The sequence below is a fragment of the Hoplias malabaricus genome, chromosome 1, assembly GCF_029633855.1.
Source record: "Hoplias malabaricus isolate fHopMal1 chromosome 1, fHopMal1.hap1, whole genome shotgun sequence".
NCBI classification, from domain to species: Eukaryota; Metazoa; Chordata; class Actinopteri; order Characiformes; family Erythrinidae; genus Hoplias; species Hoplias malabaricus.
In genome coordinates, this window is record NC_089800.1 from 73,556,302 (window position 1) to 73,577,800 (window position 21,499).

The 21,499-nt window shown below is 39.5% G+C and overlaps 1 protein-coding gene across 10 annotated transcripts in view; it reads left to right on the plus strand.

Moving 5' to 3' along the window:
- Positions 1–21,499, plus strand: part of gphna (gephyrin a) — a 127,900-nt gene that overhangs the window by 40,704 nt on the left and 65,697 nt on the right. For 5 of the 10 annotated variants that reach the window (XM_066673343.1, XM_066673360.1, XM_066673373.1 and 2 more), the window contains exons 2-5: positions 4,462–4,540; positions 13,615–13,672; positions 17,014–17,142; positions 19,443–19,537. In XM_066673343.1, coding sequence (XP_066529440.1) covers positions 4,462–4,540; positions 13,615–13,672; positions 17,014–17,142; positions 19,443–19,537 — 361 coding nt within the window. The remainder of the gene's footprint in view (positions 1–4,461; positions 4,541–13,614; positions 13,673–17,013; positions 17,143–19,442; positions 19,538–21,499) is intronic. The other 5 variants (XM_066673351.1, XM_066673369.1, XM_066673384.1 and 2 more) reach the window with 1 other exon arrangement.

Genomic DNA, 21,499 nt, shown 5'->3' on the forward strand with positions numbered 1-21,499 from the left:
CACCCTATTCTAACTCCTACTCTCAGCCCCAGGCAGCAGACACACACAGACACAGTGAGGGAATCTCTCACCTCTGTAAAATATCTGGTGCAGACAGACCTTTTTTTCTGTCAGTGGAGTTCTGAGTCACAGCCATAGAGTGTGTGTGAGAGAGAGAGAGAGATATCTATTTATCTGTTTTCCTTGCACAGGAGCATTTTAAATCCAATGTTTTGATGCCTGTTCCAGCTGTGCATATCTTCACCCCCCACCCCACCCCACCCCCCACCCACAACACAGGACCATCAGTAATTGGCATAGGAGGTGGGGTGGTCCTCACGCATATGCACATGATGATTTTGTGTGCGTGAGTGTGTGACAGAAGTTTTTTGCTGCTTCTCTGAGGGGTGCTCAATTCTACTGCCTCCTACAGGGAACACCAGTCTATTTATAGATCAAGGGTTAGCAGGGTAGAGAGAGAGAGATGGAGAAAGAGGAAGATGAAGAGAGAGCACTAAGAGAATGCCGCAATTATGAAGCAAGTGTTGCACCATCCCAGTTTTGCATAATAAGAGATCTGGCTTGCATGGAATTCATTGCTTTATTATTTATTTAGCGCACTACGTATGTCTTTTTCTTGACAATTACACAATGACGCTAGTCAGTTTGGCCATTGAAGAGGCAGATAGATGCCGTCGTGGACAATAGGGGCAGTGACCCCAATCCCACCACGAAAAGACTTGTTTTTTGATGTATAAACTTATAGATGCTGATTTCTACTTCTGCGTTGACTCGAAAATAGCCTATGCCGTAGGCTACGCAAGAGTCCTATGCTGTTGCTAGAGTTTATATTTCTTCGTTGGTGTCTGCATCGCTCTGCAATTACCCCACCACACCATTAGGGCTGAATCTCAAACATCTTCCTGTACACTATGTAGCACACAATGAGGTGGTGTAGTAGAATTAGATTCATAAGTCTTTAAAGTGCACTATTTAGGGACTAAGTCATTGTTTGGGTCAGAGCATAGTTTATATGAGGTGCCAAGAAAGGAAACAAATACAAAGCGACACATTTTTTCCCATGTGGTCTCGCTTGAGTTTTATTTTGATGCTAAAGACATCCGTATTTATCCTTTGTTCAACATTTCTATTCGTCCCTGACGTCCACACCATGTCTGATGCAATCTCTTGCTATCTGTGTGTGGAGGAAAGGAGTTCATATTTCTGTAGATTTTCTGTTCAACTTAAACTATGTCCGTCCGACTACTGACCAATCACAGTCTGCGGCCTGCGTCTACGCCACGTATAGTTACATTTCTGGTGAGGTGTGCATCAGGCTGCGCCGTAGATTCGATCCTGAAGTATACATTGGGCTTAAGTCTATACTTCGTTTGCATGTTTTGCTTTAATATAACATTGATTGTTAACTTACAGTGGAAAAAACAATGTTTTGCTACATGATATATAACAGCAAACAAAATAGGTTTATAGATATATGGTTTCCACATGTTGTTCAGAAAAAAGCACAAAGTTCAAGTGTAAGGTAGAGACGAGAGCTGCTTCTCAGTTTCCCTAGTGTTTAAGTATGTAGTATAGTTACTAACATTATCATGATACCAAAATAATGACTTTCAATACAATAACTGCCTAAATATCTTGATACCGACACTGAAACGATACCATCACAAAAACCTAAAACATCAGGCAAAGAAATGTACTTTCTCTACAAACTGAGGGCGGTCTGCAAAATCTCTGGTATCTGTTTAAGTGTGATGCCACACGTGTCGTTTCACCATTTCTGGGTCCAATCACGCCTTCGACCCTATGTCACACGTTCGTATGTCAGATGTGCTTACTGTTTGAATAAAGCTGAATGCCTCAATCGTGTGATCTCAGTTCAGGAGTTCATAAAAAGGCATGAATTCAACATAAAGGGAAGCAAATTTTCTTTGGCAACACTCTTTGCACATTCGCAGCTCATTCTGATCTGTGTGAGATGCTACACGTACCGACTGTGCTGCTCCATCTCTGGAGCAGACGAGCTGCAGTGAGGGAGCTGTGTCTCCTCGAGCTCCGTCTTCGGGAGCAGAGATGCCGCAGAGAGAGAGCTGTCTCTTCCGCTCACGGTCACTCCTGGTGTTCTCACGAGTTGTGCTACCAGCGATTTTCTTCTATAAAAAGTAGAAGATAGGTACTAGTCGGGTTTTTTCTCTTTTAAATAACTCCCTAGAAGGTCTGAAAAGTCTACAAATCATTAAGGGAGGGAGAGGAGGCAGAGTTCTGTGGGTGCACACTGCCCCCTGTGGTAATCATTGGAAATACTGCTCTTATTTTAAAACACTCCTTAAAGTACCGGTACTCATTATAACGGGTATTGTAACATTTTTAATGACAAAGTATTGAGATACTTTTCTAGTATCGGTATATTGTGCAACACTTATAGTTACAACCGTCAAATGCTAAAAAATTCAAAGTGCATACTTAGAAGTAGTCAAGCGTTGAGTTGTAACATTGGAAGCTATTGTCTCACAATCCAACAGGAAATTGAAAGGGAGCTTCTTGTGTGAAAAATTTCTATATTGCACTTCAGAAAATGTAAAAATGACTACTTATTACACTCAGACAGGACTCTAAATATTACACAGACGGATGTGAAGCTTACATTGAATATGAATTAATATAAATAATTCACTATTTTAGGGCAGAAACCATTATTTTATGACCTACACTATGCACTGCAGAGTATGGAAGGATCTGAGTTTTAACATATGAAAAAATGGGGCAGTAACAGTCTAGTATATTCACATTTTGTGTACTAGCTGGCCAAACTCGTACTGCTAAGGTTAGTACATAGTAACAACTATAGCATTAGTGTGTAGTACATGATTTGGATGTAGCTGAGATTTTGGTAGGAGGCACAAATCTTTTGTTTTACTGAAGGCTAAATTTAAACAGTGAAACCCCAGAGTGAGAACGTCTCTGCAAGTAACATTACAGCACTGAAGCAGCATTACACCCAATATAATGCTGATCCACAGCCCAGTGCCTGGGGGCTTTACAACCCTTTAGGCAATGTTTGACACTGATTATAGTGACCTTGAGCTCAGAATATAGCTTTATTATTCACTTTATTTCATTTCATGCTTGTTTTTATAAAAACTTTACAAGCTGTGTTTGCACATTTGAATGCCACCCCTTATGGGTGCATGTTAAAGGTGATATATCCCACATTATCCAACTAGATATCACAGTGTGTGAGTGCCAGAATCTCAGACCAAAACAAATGCTTCGTATTTGGTCATGCCCTGCCTTCAGCCATCCCACATCCTGTTTGTTTTCTCAACACAGTACCCAAAGAAACAGGCTGCTAAACATAGACAAGGACTACGGAGGAGTCACGGTTCAATTTTAGCTTAAGAAAAGTTTTAATTTTTTTTTCTTGGTGGAATATTTGGACAGTAGCTTTCATGTGAACATTAACTGCATTCACACTAGCAGGCAACAAAGTGACAAGCGTCCAGTCATTTCCTATGGAAGAACTTGTTTTGTAGCTGCGATTCAGCGGCAAGCGGCACAGTGACAGAGCAACAATCGACAAATTATGTTAATGAGTTGTGAAGCGATATTCTAAATGATAGGCTGCAAGAAATGTTTTTAACCAATTTTAGACACAGGGTCTAAAATTTTAGTCCGAATTTCAGTCGCCATCTGCTCTCTGAACTCTTTGTTCCTACCTGCGGCCTCAACACACCCACACCCATGGGTTGTCATTGTCTTGTCTCTTGGGGGTGGCAAAACAAAATGTGTGGAAAGCCAAAGTTTCCACAGGATGGGACTGATATGCACGTCGCCAACTTGGCTACAAAAACAAAGAGCAGAGAACAGCACACAATGTGTGTTACTTCATTTTTTGCTCAGGGTGCCTTTACTCCACTCTATTTACATAGAAATGAGTTGTTTACTGCTTTATTGATATTTAAAATATCTGATATAGTGTCTTTAAATTAGCTGAATTCAGCCATGAAGCTTACATGGAGTAAAAATTATTTTAATTGATATACTGCACAAATTTTGTGCAAAAAGCATTACTTTGATGTACACTGTGCACTACGCAGGGTGGAGGGAGATATTTGAAAAAATGGAAACAGCAGTGCAGCTGCAGCTTGGTATGCCATGTGTTGTCAATAGTAACATTTCATCACGTCCTATTAGTAAGAAATTGTCTAATGTTAATATTTTTATGTGGCAAACCTTACGGAAAATAATGTTTTGTATGTGGCATTTAGGGTTGTGTATGTGAATTCATTCTGCTTTTCTCGGATAGAATTAAAGATTTTATCATTTGCTGATAAAATTGGCCGATATTAAAGCTTTATGGATTCACTGTTATCATTCAAATTTATGTATTTGTTTAAAACATGGTGTCAAGTATTGTGTATAACTAGTGTCATATAGTGATATATTTGTGTGTCCTCTTTGCAGTGAGTGACAGCTGCTTCAGAAACCTTGCTGAGGACCGCAGCGGAATCAACCTTAAAGACCTTGTTCATGATCCATCTTTGTGAGTACAAAAGTCTAGCCATACACATCATAGCCTTTTTCCACTGGTTTCCGGACCTTACTTTATTTTTACCCTTAAAACAAGTTTTTAACATGTATATAAATTAATTCACAGTATTTGTAGATATAAAAACATCCTAGATTTGTTTTCCTGGTCAGAAATGTTTACAGTGGTGATAGGAACCAAACATCCATAGGCTTTAAAGGAATACTAATATTTGGTGTTTTTGCTCCTGGGCTCCCCCTGCAGTTGCAGAGTTTACTTTTATAGCACTGTCCTGAAATAAGGGTCCAAAGGAGGCGGTTTCCTACTAGGGCAGGACAATAATTCAATATCAATATATATATTGCAATATAAAATGTTTCAATAATGATAAGATTTCAATATACAGGGGGTCCTCGACTTACGGTCGTAAACCGATTTACGGTGTAAGTCGGAACATTCGTACATACTGTACGTAAATAACATATTGTAAGCACTTATCCTATACTAACACCTATCCTCCTCGGTCCTGAGCCGCGTAACCGTGTATTCTTCCGCCGCGCACACCAAACACGAAGTTCGCGTTATGACGTTTACGACGCAAAACCACTTAAGTCGAAACAAGGCTTTATACAGTAAATGGGAGATGTCGTAACCACGAAACATCGTAACTCGGGACTGACGTAACCCGAGGACCTCCTGTTATTTACATTATTTACAGCATCTATTACTGATTGTTTTTCATTACAGTGCGCTGCAGTCTGCTCGTTGCACGCAGTTTTAAATTTAGTTAAACAATATTAATATTGACTTAGCCAAGACATTCATGTTTAAAGCTGCTGTCATGTTTCTTGTTTTTTTTTTTTTTTTGTCTTTTATATTTTATATACCAATATCTCAATTACAACGTCTGTCGACCAAAATTAAGAAAAACAAGTAAATTTTGCTTATATTGCCCAACCAGCAAAAGATAGATAGTGCAGTTTCTGCAGTGCTGAGCCTGGTGTAGCAGTGACAGATGCGCTCTCCTCCTTATTACAAACATGTGAGGTATCACAGTGATTTTAAAGCTATAATTTTAAGGTGAAATTACTACCTAGCGTTCATTTAAGTCTTCTAAATACTTTGTCACTTATTATTGTGCTGACCAAAGGGCTTGTGCCCTCTGTGCATCCTTATTGTGACCCTTAGCAGTGGGCACAGAAGTGGTCTCTTAGTCATAATTCCTTGAGTTCCAGGTATGGGTTGTTTATAGCTGTCAACCCTAATGGCAATTCAAACAAGGACACACAAGCCTTGATCTATAGGCTCTAATACAAATAAGAGGTTAGATGTATGATTAATAATGGACATTGCATATGGCTAAATGAAATGGCTTTATTTGTATTAGATATTGGAACAAATCAGTCAACCTAAGTTACTTTACAAAATACCATTTTCCATCTGAATTTTCCGAATGACATTTTTCATCAATGAATGAATTGTGGCAGTAAAAATAAAAAAAAAGATGGATTTGTTCCAAGAACATTTTCTCTCTCTCTCTCTCTCTCACTCACTCACTCACTCACACACACACACACACACACACACACACACACACACACACTCACTCACTCACTCACTCACTCTCTTCTACCAATTGTACACTCATACAGTCCATAGTCTGCTGTTAGACTAGAGAATGAATCTTAATTCTGTGCATGCCTTTCCAAGTGTATGCCTGTGTTAGGGTCTGAGGCCACAGTGATGTATGTGGTCTATGAGTTTGAGCTCTATACCCTCAGACCCCCATGATCTCACTCTATAGCTGTCAGTGCCAGCAACAGCCCAAAGCCATAAGCCTGCCCGGGTCCATCTTTTAATCCTAGCCGAGGGGGTGCTGTGGGCGCTGAGATGCCAGTGATGTCCATCAGAGATGACGCCAAGGTCACTGAGCCATGTGTCTGAGACTTTGTGTTTTCTGTCAGTGAGAAGAATTTTTGAATACCGTGTCTCTAGATAGACAAGGTCAAATAACGTCCAAGACTGGAATAAGTCGAAGAACCAAAGATTGCACTGTGGCCTTTTCAATTAGCCACACATCCACTGTCCAACACAGGTTTGGGAAAACCTTGTAAAATCTGATTTTTAATTTATTTATTTTTCTTTTTTAAAGCCAAAATTATTAATGAAATTCACAATTTCATGAAATTCATCATTTTATTTCTATAAGGTGTTACTCACACAAGATGTAGGATCAGATTTCTTTTAGCTGTTGAAGGAACCAGTTTTGCTCCATGGAGAGTGCTCCCAGATTTGAAAAAGTCTATTAGGGATGTTGCAGGGTTGCTTGGTTCCACTGTCACTGAACTGAGAGTCATAAGAGTCTTGGTTTATCCACTGTTTACAGTGGTTTTAGATAATGTGTGTAAATCTTGCAGAGATCTGAGCCGACCTGCTGAGCTTGGAAATAGTGGAGAGAGAAAAGTCGCCACAGCCTTAGAGAAAACACAAACGGAGCATTTTCCTGTTTTATTTCCTATTATTTATTTCTATGGTGTAACATGCTGTAGGGCGGCACGGTGTTGCAGCAGGTAGTGTCGCAGTCACACAGCTCCAGGGACCTGGAAGTTGTGGGTTTGATTCCCGCTTCGGGTGACTGTCTGTGAGGAGTGTGGTGTGTTCTCTCTGTGTCTGCGTGGGTTTCCTCCTGGTGCTCCGGTTTCCTCCCACCGTCCAAAAACACACATTGGTAGGTGGATTGGCGACTCAAAAGTGTCTGTAGTTGTGAAGCTGTAAGTGTGTGTGACCTTGTGAAGGACTGGTGCCCCCTCCAGGGTGTATTCCCGCCTTGCGCCCAATGATTCCAGGTAGGCTCTGGACCTACCACGAACCTGAACTGGATAAGTGGTTACAGCTAATGAATGAATAAATGAATGTAGCATGCTATAAATGACCCGTACAGCTCTGCTGCACAGTAACACATTATCTGAGGCTCTGTGTTCTTTCTGGACCTCCTTTAGCTTGATACGCCAGGCTCTTATTTGGGTGCAGCTGGAAATTAAACTTCCTGGTTCGCGAACCAGTTTTGGTTGGTGGAAACGTGCCAAAGAGTTCCTAAATAGCTTTGCAACTGTTGGGAACTGTTCCTGGTCCTTATTGGTGAAAAACGCTATTACTTGTCAGTACTGTGGCTGTATTATTATGTGAAGAAGCACTGGAAAAAACTACCAGTTGGTCTTTGAAATATGTTAAACAGGGGTGCTCTTTTATAGTGGTGTAACAAATCACAAAACTCACAGTTCTGGTCAGATCACGGGTATATATATATAGATCTTATGGCACATTTCCATTGCATTGTACCTGCCTGACTCTGCTGGTAAATGGTGTGTCCAACCAAACAGCTCCACAGATCAGTAGAGTGCTTGTTTGATTTATTTATTTATTTATTTATGTATGTATGTATGTATGTATGTATGTATGTATGTATGTATTTATCCATCCATCCCTCCCTCCCTCCCTCATTCCTTGTTGCACTTCCACATCTCCTTGGAATCATCGTCTGACACTGATCCAAGGAGCTTTTTAACCTCTTCAAAAGACCATGGCATATTTTACAAGCTGCTGTTGTGAGTCGTATAAAAACAAATGTGATCATTTTGGATTTTACAAATGCATCCTTTGTGCTAGGGATCTGCATTTCGTCATGATTGACAATTCACCCTGGTCCCTATTTGGCTCACTTGGAACTGCATGTGAGCGTGTGTGTGTGTGTGTGTGTGTGTGTGTAATAAAATGTATAGGTTCCAGGTACAAGGCTTTTTTAGCTGTGATCTGTTTTCTTAAATTGGCCAGGAGTCCCAGTGTGTCAAACTTGAATAGTCCATGGGCCATTTAATTTATCGTGCTTTGGCACAGCGCGTCCAGCCTATAGTTTGTCCTCATGGCTCAGTGGCCAGTCTAGAAATAAATGTCACCAATGTCCAAGAGGCTGGACTATGTGGCGTCTGATTTGGAGCCAGCGTCTGATGCGCTTAATATAGGTGAGGCGTCAGACACAGCAAGATGTGAGCAGAGGGAGCAGCCAGAAGTTAAATGGCTGTTCACACTGTACTGATGAATAAAGGCATGTGTGTTTGTTTGTGTGTGTCCTTGTCCCCCTGCACACAACAACCGTGCACATAAACTGAAATGTTACCTTGCGAGGTGATTGGCAGACCTCTCCCACTGTTAGGTCACCTTTAGTGACGTGAATGGATGATATTACTAATGAGAGGGGGCGGGTAAAAAAAAAGGGTGGAATTAATCAGACCACTGCTGCGTGTCCTCTGGACCAGGGTGGGACTTCATTCAGAAGTACATACGTGGCTAGACAAAGACAGCAACTGACTAGGGATGTCACGATACCAGAAATGTTTAAGTCGGTACAAATTCCAGGATTCTCATTACGAATTTCTATACCACAACAAAAAATAAACTACTGAAAGAATGCATGTCAACATTAATGCTTCATTTAAAAAGTTTTACCAGCCAAAAAGGTGCAATTTAGTTAATTTCTTTAGTTAGTTTTGTTTACCGTTGTTTCTAACCCAGTACTCTACCCCTTTAAATGCCAGACGTGTTGGAAGGTGGGAGCTTCACCCTGATTGGCTCTAGCGCGAGGCAACCTCCCTCACACCCCTCCTGAATTTAAATTGTCTCAGTGGGGGAAAGGCAGCTAGTGAAAGAAATGTAAGCTTTGAAAACATGTTTATAGATTATTGAGCTCGTGGCCACCAAATAAAACCATTTGAGTCGTCTCTTGCACTGCGTGGGTTCGTTATTCGCTGAATGCACTCTGCTGAAGTATGGGTCTGTGTTGGTCCATCCTCCTTGACCCCATCCATAACACCCCTGTGAGTGCCTCTGAACTTGGCCACAGCGTTCCCCGCTCATGACGTATTCTTGATTCCCCTCTAAACGTGTAGAAATGTGGCGGTTCACTGGAAAGGACCAAGGTTCCAAAAATCAGGAATAGAGTTCATTTGGTGGAAAAGCGCTATAGGTGACAGCTACAAATCAATGATTCAATGATTGGTTAAACAAACCTCGTGATGTGATTGGTTCAGCTAAAGCTTTCCTATTGGTCCATCAATTGGCCGTCAAAACAGGGTCTTAAATCCGCAACTGCAAAGAGAGATTCTCACATGCAAAAGAGAAGGCGAATGTGTGGATTTTTTTTCCACCTCATTCAAGAACTCCCACGGTCACGTTTGGAACATTAAAAAGGTTTGCTCTTGCACATTTTAAGCCATTTGAGAAGGTACCGATTCACACATTCATGACATTTGATTTACAAATGCAAATCTTTTTTTCATATTGAATAATTTAAAGTATTATTATTGTTGTTGTTGTTTTAAATTTGTCTATTCCAATACATATGTGGATTTTAGTTTTACGTGTATGTAGTTGCTCAAACGCAGTTACAAAGTCCGTTACATTTGTGAGTATTGTTTTACAAACTCAAAATCTTTTTGACACTTTTTTGACTCCATATTTTACCCACTTCCAAGTTCATAAACCACACCACCTACATATCACATTCATATCCCCATGATCTTCCCAGTGATTTGTACATTATTTATATATTTATTTATTTTAAAATGTAGGTGATTTTAGATCCTCTGAAAGTTGGTGTTGCAAAATTACCAAAACATTATAGACAATTATAGCCTTGAATATCTTTGTAGCAGCAGTTTGGGGAAGTGCATAGCATATTAATGTCCATGGATATGGAATGAAATTTCCAATAAGCTCATAAGCACCCCCCCACCCCCTTCTTAATCCATAGGGTTTAATATGATGTCAGACCAACTTTAGCAGCTATAACAGCTTCAACTCTTCTTGGATGGTTTTCCACAATTTTTAGGAGTGTGTTTATGGGATTTTTGACCATTCTTCCAGAAGTGTGTTTGTGAGGACAGATGTTGGACGAGGCCTGTCTTCACTCTAATTCATCCCAAAGGTTGAGGTCAGGAATCTATGCAGGACGGTCAAGTTCTTCTACACCAAACTCACTCATCCATGTCTTTATGGACCTTGCTTTGTGCACTGGTACACAGTCATGTAGGAACAGGAAGGGGCTGTCTCCAAACTGTTCCCACAAACTTAGGAGCATGAAATTGCCCAAAATCTCTTTCACTGAAATTAAGAACCGAGCTCAACCCCACTCCATTATCGCCCCCCTACACCAAACTTTACACTTGGCAAAATACAGTCAGACAAGTACCGTTCTCCTGGCAACCGCCAAACCCGACTTGTCCATCAGGTCACCAGATGAAGACGCTTGATTCGTCACTCCAGAGAACATGTCTCTACTACTCTAGAGTCCCGTGTCAGCTTGCTTTACACCACTGCATGCAACGTTTTGCATTGCACTGCTCTAAGGCTTGAATACAGCCGCCCGGCCGTGGAAAGCCATTCCATGGCGCTCTCTACACACTATTCTTCTAGCTAACCTGAAGGCCACACGAAGTTGCGATGGACTCTGAAGTAAGTTAGTGACCTCTGCTCACTATGTGCTTCAGCATCTGTAGACCCTGCTCTGTCATTTTACATGCCCTATCACTTTGTGGCTGAGTTGCTGTCGTTCCCAATCACTTTCCCTTTGTTATAATACCACTGACAGTTGACTGTGGAATATTTAGTAGTGAGGAAATGTCAGGACTGGATTTGTTACACAGGTGGCATCCTCTCACAGTAACACACTGGAATTTACTGAGCTCCTGACAGTGTACCATTCTTTGACAAATGTTTGTAGAAGACGTCTGCAAGCCTATGGGCTTGGTTTATATTTTATACACCTGTGATCATGGAAGAGATTGGAACACTTGAATTCAATGATCTGGATTATTGTGGGAATACTTTTGGTAATATAGTGTATACAGTTTTCTAGTATGAATTCATCTGTCTCATCACCTCTCTTTTTCTGTCAACAAATGACGTGTGTTTGTGCGTGTGCGCACTTGAACGCGTGTCCACAAATAGGATAGCCGGAGTAAAATCCCTCATCCCCAAATCATTCCCATCCCATTCGGAAAAGAACCTCTCCCCAAACCCCCAATCTTCACACACCAGCGGTTTCCCTGGCAACTGGATTAAAGAGGGCTGCGTTTTTGTGTTCAGCATATTCTCCTTTTAGCTCTCCCCCTCACACACACACACACTCTCTCACTCTTTCTCTCTCTCTCTTCTCCTTTTCTTGTTCTATTGTGTTGACAAGAAAACCATCATCACCCTTGTAATTCAGTGTTTTTCATACTAAGAATAAAAATCATTCAAACTTCAGTAGCATGCTTTTTCTATCCAAATAATACCCCTAATGTCCAAGGTCTTTTCTGATTTGGGATGAAGCTTAAACTAGATTTTTCTGCCCCATTTATGCTGTGTTTGAGCACCTAATCACCAGGATTCTGCCGTTTTCTTGCTGGTAGGCTGCCAGGCCTGCGCTCAGCTAGACTGTAGTTCCAAAAGCAGACACTAGTGGGCATTATTGTTCATAGTTGTTCAATGGTAAGGGCCTAAATCAAGGCAGTCCTGCGTGATTTCCAAAATCCATTGTCTTGTGCTGCCATTATGAAAGATATACAGAGTTAAAATGTGTAGTATGGTGCCCATGGATTAAAATAATGAATCACCATTTTGTGTACTTTATTGTGATGAATCACAATTGTTTTATTTGCTCATACTTGACATTTTAGTATAGGTTTTTCTGTTTTTAGCGACATGAGTGGACAATATCAGGTTTGCCAGAATGTATATTTCGCTGTCCAATGAAAAAACATGTATCTCTCAAAATAGTAAGTGTACAGGAGAAGGAAAAAAACCTAAACCTTCAGTGGGAAAACTTTCAATGTGAAAAGGTAATTTTGGAGCATTTCTATTGGTTCATTCATCACGAAATTTTCACACAACTTGAGGGACAGCGGCTGTGTTCAAATAATGCAGTAAACTAAACATGCACAGGAATGGAGATGAATGTTTTTAAATGGACTGTGGTGATTTACTACTCTCTGTAGTCTCATGATTTTTGGCGCAAAACATCTCCAAGACATGGAGCAATTATGATTTAGATCGATATAGACCTACAGATCATGTTTTTAACACAGACTAATAATCGCAGCACTAACAGCAAACTTTCATCTTGAGGAAAAGTTCACCACATTTTAAAAGGAGAGCAAAATGTAATCATATTACTAGAACTCTAATAACACTTGTTTGGAAGATCGCTTTCATGTTAAGCAACATGTTTTTTTTTTTTGTTTTTTTTTTTTTAACAGTTTTTAATGTCTTTTTAAATTTCTATTACAACATACAACACAGTGGCATTGAGAAAAAGTGAAAATGGACATGTGTCATTAGCTAGAACCTTGGATTGATTACATCTTAAATACATCTTAGTGCTGTTAATGTATTAATAAGGGATTACTGTGACACAAAATTATTATTAATATAAACCTTGCTTCATATTCAAATGCCAACAGCAATTTAGTGCTAAATAAAAATAATACGTGTGTGTGTTTATATAAATGGTGGAATCATCACACGTAAAAGAAACTCACCCCAAATTTTGACTTCAGAGAAAACAAAATAGTTAAAGATATTACAGAGTTATCAAAGGCATTATATAATAATATTTTAGCTTCTGTGAAACATAGCCATAAAGTACCGAATTTAAATTAGTGCACTTAATGGCAGACTTTTACCCAGATTTAGTACAGGGAAAGAAACTGTGTCTAAAGCAGCTTCTAATAAAGACTTGGATGATACAATGACATCCCCAAGTTGCTCTGTGGTGAATGGAGAATTGATATTTGTTAATTTTACAAAGTGGTACTCAGTATTACTGCCAGTAATATGTAATAAGTGTAAAGCTACTTTTCTTCTCTTAAAGTGACCTAACATGTGCTGATCTGATTTGTAGAGGGGAGAGTGCATGTGTGTGTATGCGTGCATGTGCACTCTGACATCTTCCTCATTGATTCTCTCTTTCTCTCTCTTCCTCTATTTCGCCTATTTTTTTGTCATTAAAGCGAAACTAACAGTAGTTTTTTCTCTCTCTCTGTCTCACACAGGCTTGGAGGCATAATCTCTGCATACAAAATAGTCCCTGATGAGATAGATGAGATCAAGGTAAACCTCTCTTCCACGGGGCCAACACACACACACACACACACACACACACACACACATTCACACATCCACATGTGAGGTCTTAACATATAAAGGCATGTTTCCCTGGGAATGCTGCCACCTGGTGGAAAATGTTGAGCCGCCCCCCCCCCCCCCCCACCCCCGAATAATTGCTGATAGACAACAGTTTCAGCATCAACAGGATCTAAGTAATAACGAACATCCCATAGTGTTCAGAACCACCTGAGAAAAAAAATGTGTCAAGCTATTTATATGGGGAAAATCTATTATACATTATAGAGATGCATGAATACCCGATACCATGTTGATTTACATGTTGCAAACGAGGCTCCGATACCATCATCCAGTACCCTGTGCCTAATGCACGTTGCTGCGCTAATTAATTCAAAATGTCGCAAATCTGGAAAAATATCACAAGTTTAATAATCCTACATTTCTATTTCCAGTTCACACAGTCACGCTATCAGGAGCATATACTCCTGCTATTACGGTAAATGAACATAGGCGACAGGATGGACGTGAGAATGTAAGCAAGACTATGATACGTTTAATTAAAATACTTTTAATACTCATGCATAGGGAGAGAGATTTGGGGCACTGTCTTGACTGTCCTCAAACAAGGTGGGGTTTTCTTCAATCAAAATGTATTTTCCTTCTGGGAAATTTTGAGAATTTTGAATTGGCTCTGACATCATAGATCACGCTGCTGCTCTTAATAAACAAACACTCCCAAGTGTGGTACTTTTCCCGCCTTGTTCCCTGTTCTGGGTCAGCTCCAGACCCAACGCACCCCTAAACTGGATAAGAATCACAGACAATGAATGAATGTGTGGAACTGAAAACTTTCTAACTTTCCCACTGTTACAAGCCTTCCACTGTTCTAATGGGTTAAGTGCAATATGCCCAGAATCATTGGGAGCAAGGCAGGAATTCACCCTGGAGACTTTTGGACTGTGGGAGGAAACCGGAGCCCCCGGAGGAAATCCACGCGGACACAGGGAGAACACACCAAACTCTTCACAGACAGTCACCCGGAGAGGGACTCGAACCCACAACCTTCAGGTCCCTGGAGCTGTGTGACTGCGACACTACCTGCTGCACCACCGTGCCGCCCTTCATGTGGGAAAATGCTAAATAAAAAATTTACAGTTTCAGTAATGAACAATAAAGTTTTTAATAACTACACTACTACACAATGCTCCTGATTGCTTAATTCTAAGCATGGTATCGGCAAGTACAAAAATACACATACTTGTACTCGATAAAAAAGTATTTATGCATCCCTAATACAGTACCTTCAAGTACAGATGCTCCAATCGTTATTGGATCGTTATTGCGGCAAATTGAGGTATTTTTTTAGAGCTCAATTTGTGGCAATAGAGACCAAACCCAGTGTAATAGCACTACAAGGTGATGATTTCACTCAGTATGACTTTTTTGTTTTACTGCTGCTAATCTGCAGCAAGTGGAATTTATACGAGTTGTTTATACACACATTTGTAAACATAAAAAAAAATATAAATTAAGCAACAGCTTGGAAGCACAATTATTTTTCCCTAATATATATTATGGACTGAATTTAATAACTAATGTACTTGAAGTGTGCGTTATGCAGTAGTATTATTTTAAGAATATTCAACTATTTGATCAAGACTCGATATCGGAAGATACTTCGAAAGCAGTAATACACAATTGGGTCTGCTCTAACCTGAAATACCGGCAGTGGTTTACTGTGGTGCAGCCTTGTGCTGAAGATCAGTGCCCCAGTGCCATTATCGCAGGTTAGAGCATTTTATAATCAACATTCCACAAGGTAAAATAGTTCAGTTCCTTCCTACATTCATTCTAGCCATTTTCAACCAAATATACTATTGGTTCTTGGACTGGTTCTGTTCAGGATTTTTAAGATTTGGTGCTCTCAAGTGAATCAGCCCATATGCACCAGTTTTGATGGGACCACGGCTGCGTCATTTCACAGAACTGTTGTATGTTTTAACCAGAACAGCACCAGAGCCACTGATAAACAGATGGTCAGGATATTGTCAGAGATAATCCACTGTTTACAGTGGGCTTTATATACCCAAGTTTGTCCGCTCAAGTTCAAAGTGGGTATTTTGGAGTATGGTTCCAGAGCCATCCTGCTAAGCTGATGAATGAGAGCAGCGGAAAGAGTAAAACAATGCTCCTCCACTTGTCCTGACCACAGCCCCACAAAACTCACAGGCGGAGCATTTTCCTGCTTTTATTTCCTTGTGATTTTCTTTTGTTTTTAAACCAGAAAAGGATAAACGGGTGTGATGTGCCGTATCTCTAGTCACTGTGCAGTTTCTGGAGCTTCTGATATTGAAGAAACTACTATTCTGCCGTTGCAGAACCTATTTATGTTGATGGGAATTAGGTGCGGAAACAGGAACCGAAACAGGCAAAGGGCTGTCAAAAGGGCCCCCCAGCCTCGCAGCGTACATTACTTCATGCCGTGCCAAAAACACCATTCCCCATCACAGTAACACACAACCTCCTGTGATTTATTCCTTTTTTAAATGACTCGGATTAGGATTGGGGCAAAAAAAAAAAAGATGAATCAGAAGAACCCTGTGTTAGAATCAAAAGCATGAAGTGTTTCTTGCATGAGTGAGCGTGGCTAGGATTCAGAGCATTGACAGAATATACTTCACTTATATTATACACTGTATAGGATTAGGAACACCTACCTTGTATCTACACGCATTCAAGTAGCACTTTACAGTCCTACAATTACAGGTCGGAGTCCACCTGTTTCTCTGCATATTTTCTTAGCCCCACTTCACCCTGTTCTTTAATGGTCAGGACCTCCACCCTACAGGACCACCAAATACCAAGTACAATTTGAGCTGAGGATCATTCTGACATAGTGGGCTGTTGTGCCAGTATGAGTGGATCAGACGCAGCAGTGCTGCTGGAGTTTTTAAAGCCCTCAATGTCACTGCTGGGCTGAGAATAGTCCACTGACCAAAACCATCCAGCAGACAGCATCCTGTGTCACTGATGAAAGACTAGTGGACGACCAACATACGCTGTGCAGCGCCAGACGAGGAACTGTGGGGTTCCTGACTTTTGAAGAGTAGTGTAAAATGGGGTAAAGATAGTATGCAGAGAAACAGGAGGACTACGGTCTGTAATTGCTTCTGTGTGGTCAGTGGAGCTGATAAAATGGACACTGTGTGTAGATACAAGGTAGGTTCCTAATATAGTGATCGTTCAGTGTACAGTCCTTCTAATAGTAGTCATTTGTTCACACAGTCAATCTTACAGTGTGTGTGTGTGTGTTTGTGTTTGTTTAGGAGACATTGGTGGACTGGTGTGATGAGAAAGAGCTTAACCTCATCCTGACCACCGGTGGAACTGGCTTCGCCCCGCGTGATGTCACACCAGAGGTACATGGGACCCCACACGTTTGTGTTTGTGTTCATGTGAGTGTGTGTGCGTGGGTCATCTCTGTGCCGTGAGTGTGTGTGCGCACAGAGAGACTATGAGACAGTCTGCATGCCGAGAAATAGGAAGTTTAATACAGGGCAGCACGCTTCTGTGTCTGTTTCTCAAGGAATTATCACATAATTGTGTGTATGCAGATGTCTCTGTGTGAAGCATGATTTTATTCAATCCTCAGAATCCATTATTTCACCTTTGTCTTAGTAAAACCATGTTCAAAAGATTTAAGTGTACACACCCCTATTACAAAGCCAAAAAAATATGAACAAGATGAGTAATTTCAGAACCTCTTCCGCCTGTAGTGTGACATATAATCCGTACAGTTCCATTGAAAATCAAACAGAAATCTATAATGGGAAAAATAACTATTTAAATCCAACAATAAAAATAAATCCCACACCCATCAACTAATACTTTGTTGAATTTATGACAGAACCCTTTTTGGGTAGGAGTCTGTCAGCGTGGCATGTCATGACATAACAATCTTTGCCCAATCTTACATACAAATGTGCTCCAAATCTTTCAAATTGTGAGGGAATCTCCTGGGCACAGACCTCTTCAGTTCACCCCATAGATTTTTATTTAGGGTCAGGTCTGGGCTCTGGCTGGGCCATTCAGGCCATTCATCTTTGAAATTCTTCCAGTGAAACTATTCTTTTGTTGATGTGGATGTATGTTTGGGTTGTTGTTTTGTTGAAAAGTGAATTTGCTCTTTATCTTCATCTTTTTTTTTTAGCATCGGCCTGAAGTTTCTTTACCAAAATTGACTGTTATTTGGAACTGTTCATAATTTTTTCTGACCCAATGCATAATGTTGCCACCACCATGCTTCACCGTGGGTATTGTGTTCTGTTGGAGAGGTGCAGTGTTGCACCAAATACACCTTTTGGAATTGTGGCCAACAAGTTCGACCCTGGTCTCATCAAATCACAACACACTTTTCCACCTGCTTTTGGCATAATTGATGTAGAGTTTTGCCAAGTTTTTTTTCTTCACCCCCTATTACTCTCTCCCCTCTTTTTCCTTTCCCCTTTTCTTCCTCCCCCTTCACACATAGTGCACAAGTACTCACCTGAAATTCCTGCTGCTCCTTTAAAGTTGCTGTAAGACTCTTGGCAGCCTCAAGATAAAAATAAAATAAAAAAGGCTTGAACTTGAAATGTCATATGTTACTTTACTTTTTTCGTTATTCAAATTTGCTGAAATCATGTCTCTGTCCAAAATTTACATACCATAGCAACAGAAACTTTGGATGTGCGCTTGTTAATAAACTTTTGGGCATATTTTGTATTTCCAAAAGGCCAGTATTTTCATTATTTATCTTTTTATCTTCTCAAATTGACAAAAAATTTGTATTCATTCATTCATTTTCTGTAACTGATTATCCAGTTCAGGGTCACGGGGGGTCTGGGGCCCATCCAAAATCATTGGGCACAAGGCAGGAACACACCCTAGAAGGGGCGTCAGTCCTTCACAGGGTGACACACACGTTCACTCACACCTATAGACGTGTTTGAATCGCCAATTCACCTACAAGCTTTTGTTTTTGGACCGTGGGAAGAAACCCACGCGGACACTGGGAGAACACACCAAACTCCTCACAGACAGTCACCTGGAGCGGGACTTGAACCCACAACCTCCAGGTCCCTGGAGCTGTGAGACTGCAACACCTACCTGCTGCAACACTGTTCCGCCTATTCATATTTAGTTCACATTAAAGCGAAAATTTGCATGTTAAAGCATGTGGGATATCAACGCGTGTATATTTTTAATCAATCATATTATCAAATGTGTGTGTATATATATATATATATATATATATATATATATATATATATATATATATATATATATATTTATATATATATATACACACACACCAAATAGAGTCTTTTTACAGAGCCTAGTGATGTATTAGTGGTTTTATGTTGAGATGTAAAAACAGCGTCGCTGCTGTTGTGTTCACAATGTGCTGTAGTGTTGATTTGCTGTATTAAAACTTGTGTCTGATGCTAAAGCTCTCCCTGAAACAAACAGAGTTAAAGGCAAATCTTTTTTAGTCTTGTGCATGTGAGTATATGTATGTACTCTTTTATATAAAATAAAATAATCATTGTAAGATCAACATGGTGGAATTATATATTTATATTAGTAGTGTCTGTGTAAGCATTCTGTTAGATGTTAGATAACTTGAATTGGCTTGAGGAATGAGTGATGGAAGACCTTTTAGTGACTTATATATATATAAAATGTGTGTGTGTGTGTTCTTGTTCCTCTGCAGGCCACTAGGGAGGTAATAGAGCGTGAAGCTCCGGGGATGGCCTTGGCCATGCTTATGGGCTCCCTAAACGTCACACCGCTTGGAATGCTGTCCAGGTATACACACCAGACACACAGTCCCACACTAGAGATTCTATGATACACATTAGAGATGCGATGTTGGGAATAAAAGCAAGATATAACATCATAAAATTTTATATATTTTGTATTTTGTGACATATAAGTTAATACTTGTGATGGACATGACAGTTTTAAACAGTTTTTTGTGTTAAATATAATTGTAATTCAAAATACAAACATTGTCCTGCTTTTTTGTCATGTTATGGTAGTTATGTAGTATTAAAAATTGTCATTTTATTCAGAAAATAACCTAAAAATTAAATATCAATATGCTACCTTCACAATCACTAAAACCGAAACCACTACCTTTAATTAATCTAAATCAAAACTCACGTGTACGTTTGGATACATTCTTATCCCCAAGAACTGAAAAATTGATGCACATGCTTTTGCAGCACTTTTTCCTTCATAGAGCTTGTTAGGAACGCAGTGAGGAATAAATACTTCTCACTTGCCATTTTCAGACAACTTAATTTTTATATTATTTATTGTCATTTTGAATAATACACAGTTTTAGAGGCTACTATAAAATGACAAAAAGAGCAGAAGAATGTTTGGATTTTGAGTTGAGATTAAAGGGTACAAAAACAAGCATTATATAATATAATATAATATGGTTCACACAAACATACAATTGACGACAAATATTTAAGTACACATTGGTTAAAAATATTCAGACTCAAATTTTCCCAGCTTTGCACAAAGAAGGTCGCCTCATGTCTCTTATATTGTTTAAGTTAGTGTCTGTTCTCAAGGTCCAGAAGACAGTCAGTTCAAAATAATAGTTAAGAGACTCATTAATTTCAAGTTTTATTACTATATCAGATTTTCCATGGATAAAAAGGTAAAATACACTGTACTGGTGGCTTGGTCTTTTAATTGCTTTAGTTAATTGTAGGCTTTGCTCAAGCTTTTCACAATACATTTTGGGAATTTTAGTCCATTCCTATTGACATTATTCAAATTTTTTCAGCTCAAACCACTAATGTCATATGGCATGGGCACTCAAACAATCACCTTGTTGTCCTTGTCCCATTTTAATCACAAAATTGGAGCAATTGGGATCATTGTCCTGCTTTGGAAAACCCATTCGCAAACAAGGTTCAGCTTTCTGGTTTATGCCTTGGAGTGTTGCTTTAGTATTTCTAAATCCTCCTACTCCTTTTCCCAGACAAACATGATGCTGCCGCCACCCTGCTTCACAGTTGTAATGGTTTTCTTTGGATTAAAATCCCTATTTTACATTGCGCTGATCATTATGGTCGTCCAGTAAATTTTTGTCTCGTGATCAAGTCCAAGTTTGAGTCTGGGTTTTAAATGCTGGTTTTGGAATATGGGCTTTTTTCTTGCACAGCAGCCTTTCAGGTTTTGGTGCTGTATCACACTCTTAATGGTGGATATGCACTTTGATACCTTAAGTCCTTAAGTAGTGCCTTTGTTATTGTTTTCGGATTTGATTTTAATTTTTCAGACCGCAATTTGCTCATGTTCAGCCCTGGGATTTAGTTTGAACGTTTTTTCTGAATAATATAGTGTTGTGTCTAATGCTGTCAAAATTAGCACCTGTGGAAATGTAACACTTTTTTATTCATTGTATTTATTTAACATACAATACAACTACAATGGAACTGCAACACACAACTTTGCAATATAACCAGATGCTTTGCATTTAGTGTTTATAAATTACAGCACTTATCCATAGCACAAGCTCTTATTATAGCTACATTTAACACATCTACTGAGAACAATCATATTAGATTGCCTTTCCATCTCAATGTTACTCCTCTTTTTTTTAACCCTTTTTTAATAATAAAAAGAAATCCATTACAAAATGACTTTATTTTCTAAACTTTTCTCTAGCAATTATTGTAAAGTTAACATAAGAAGTTAAATACTTAAGAAAAAAAATAAGCTCACTTTATAAAATCGTATAGTAAT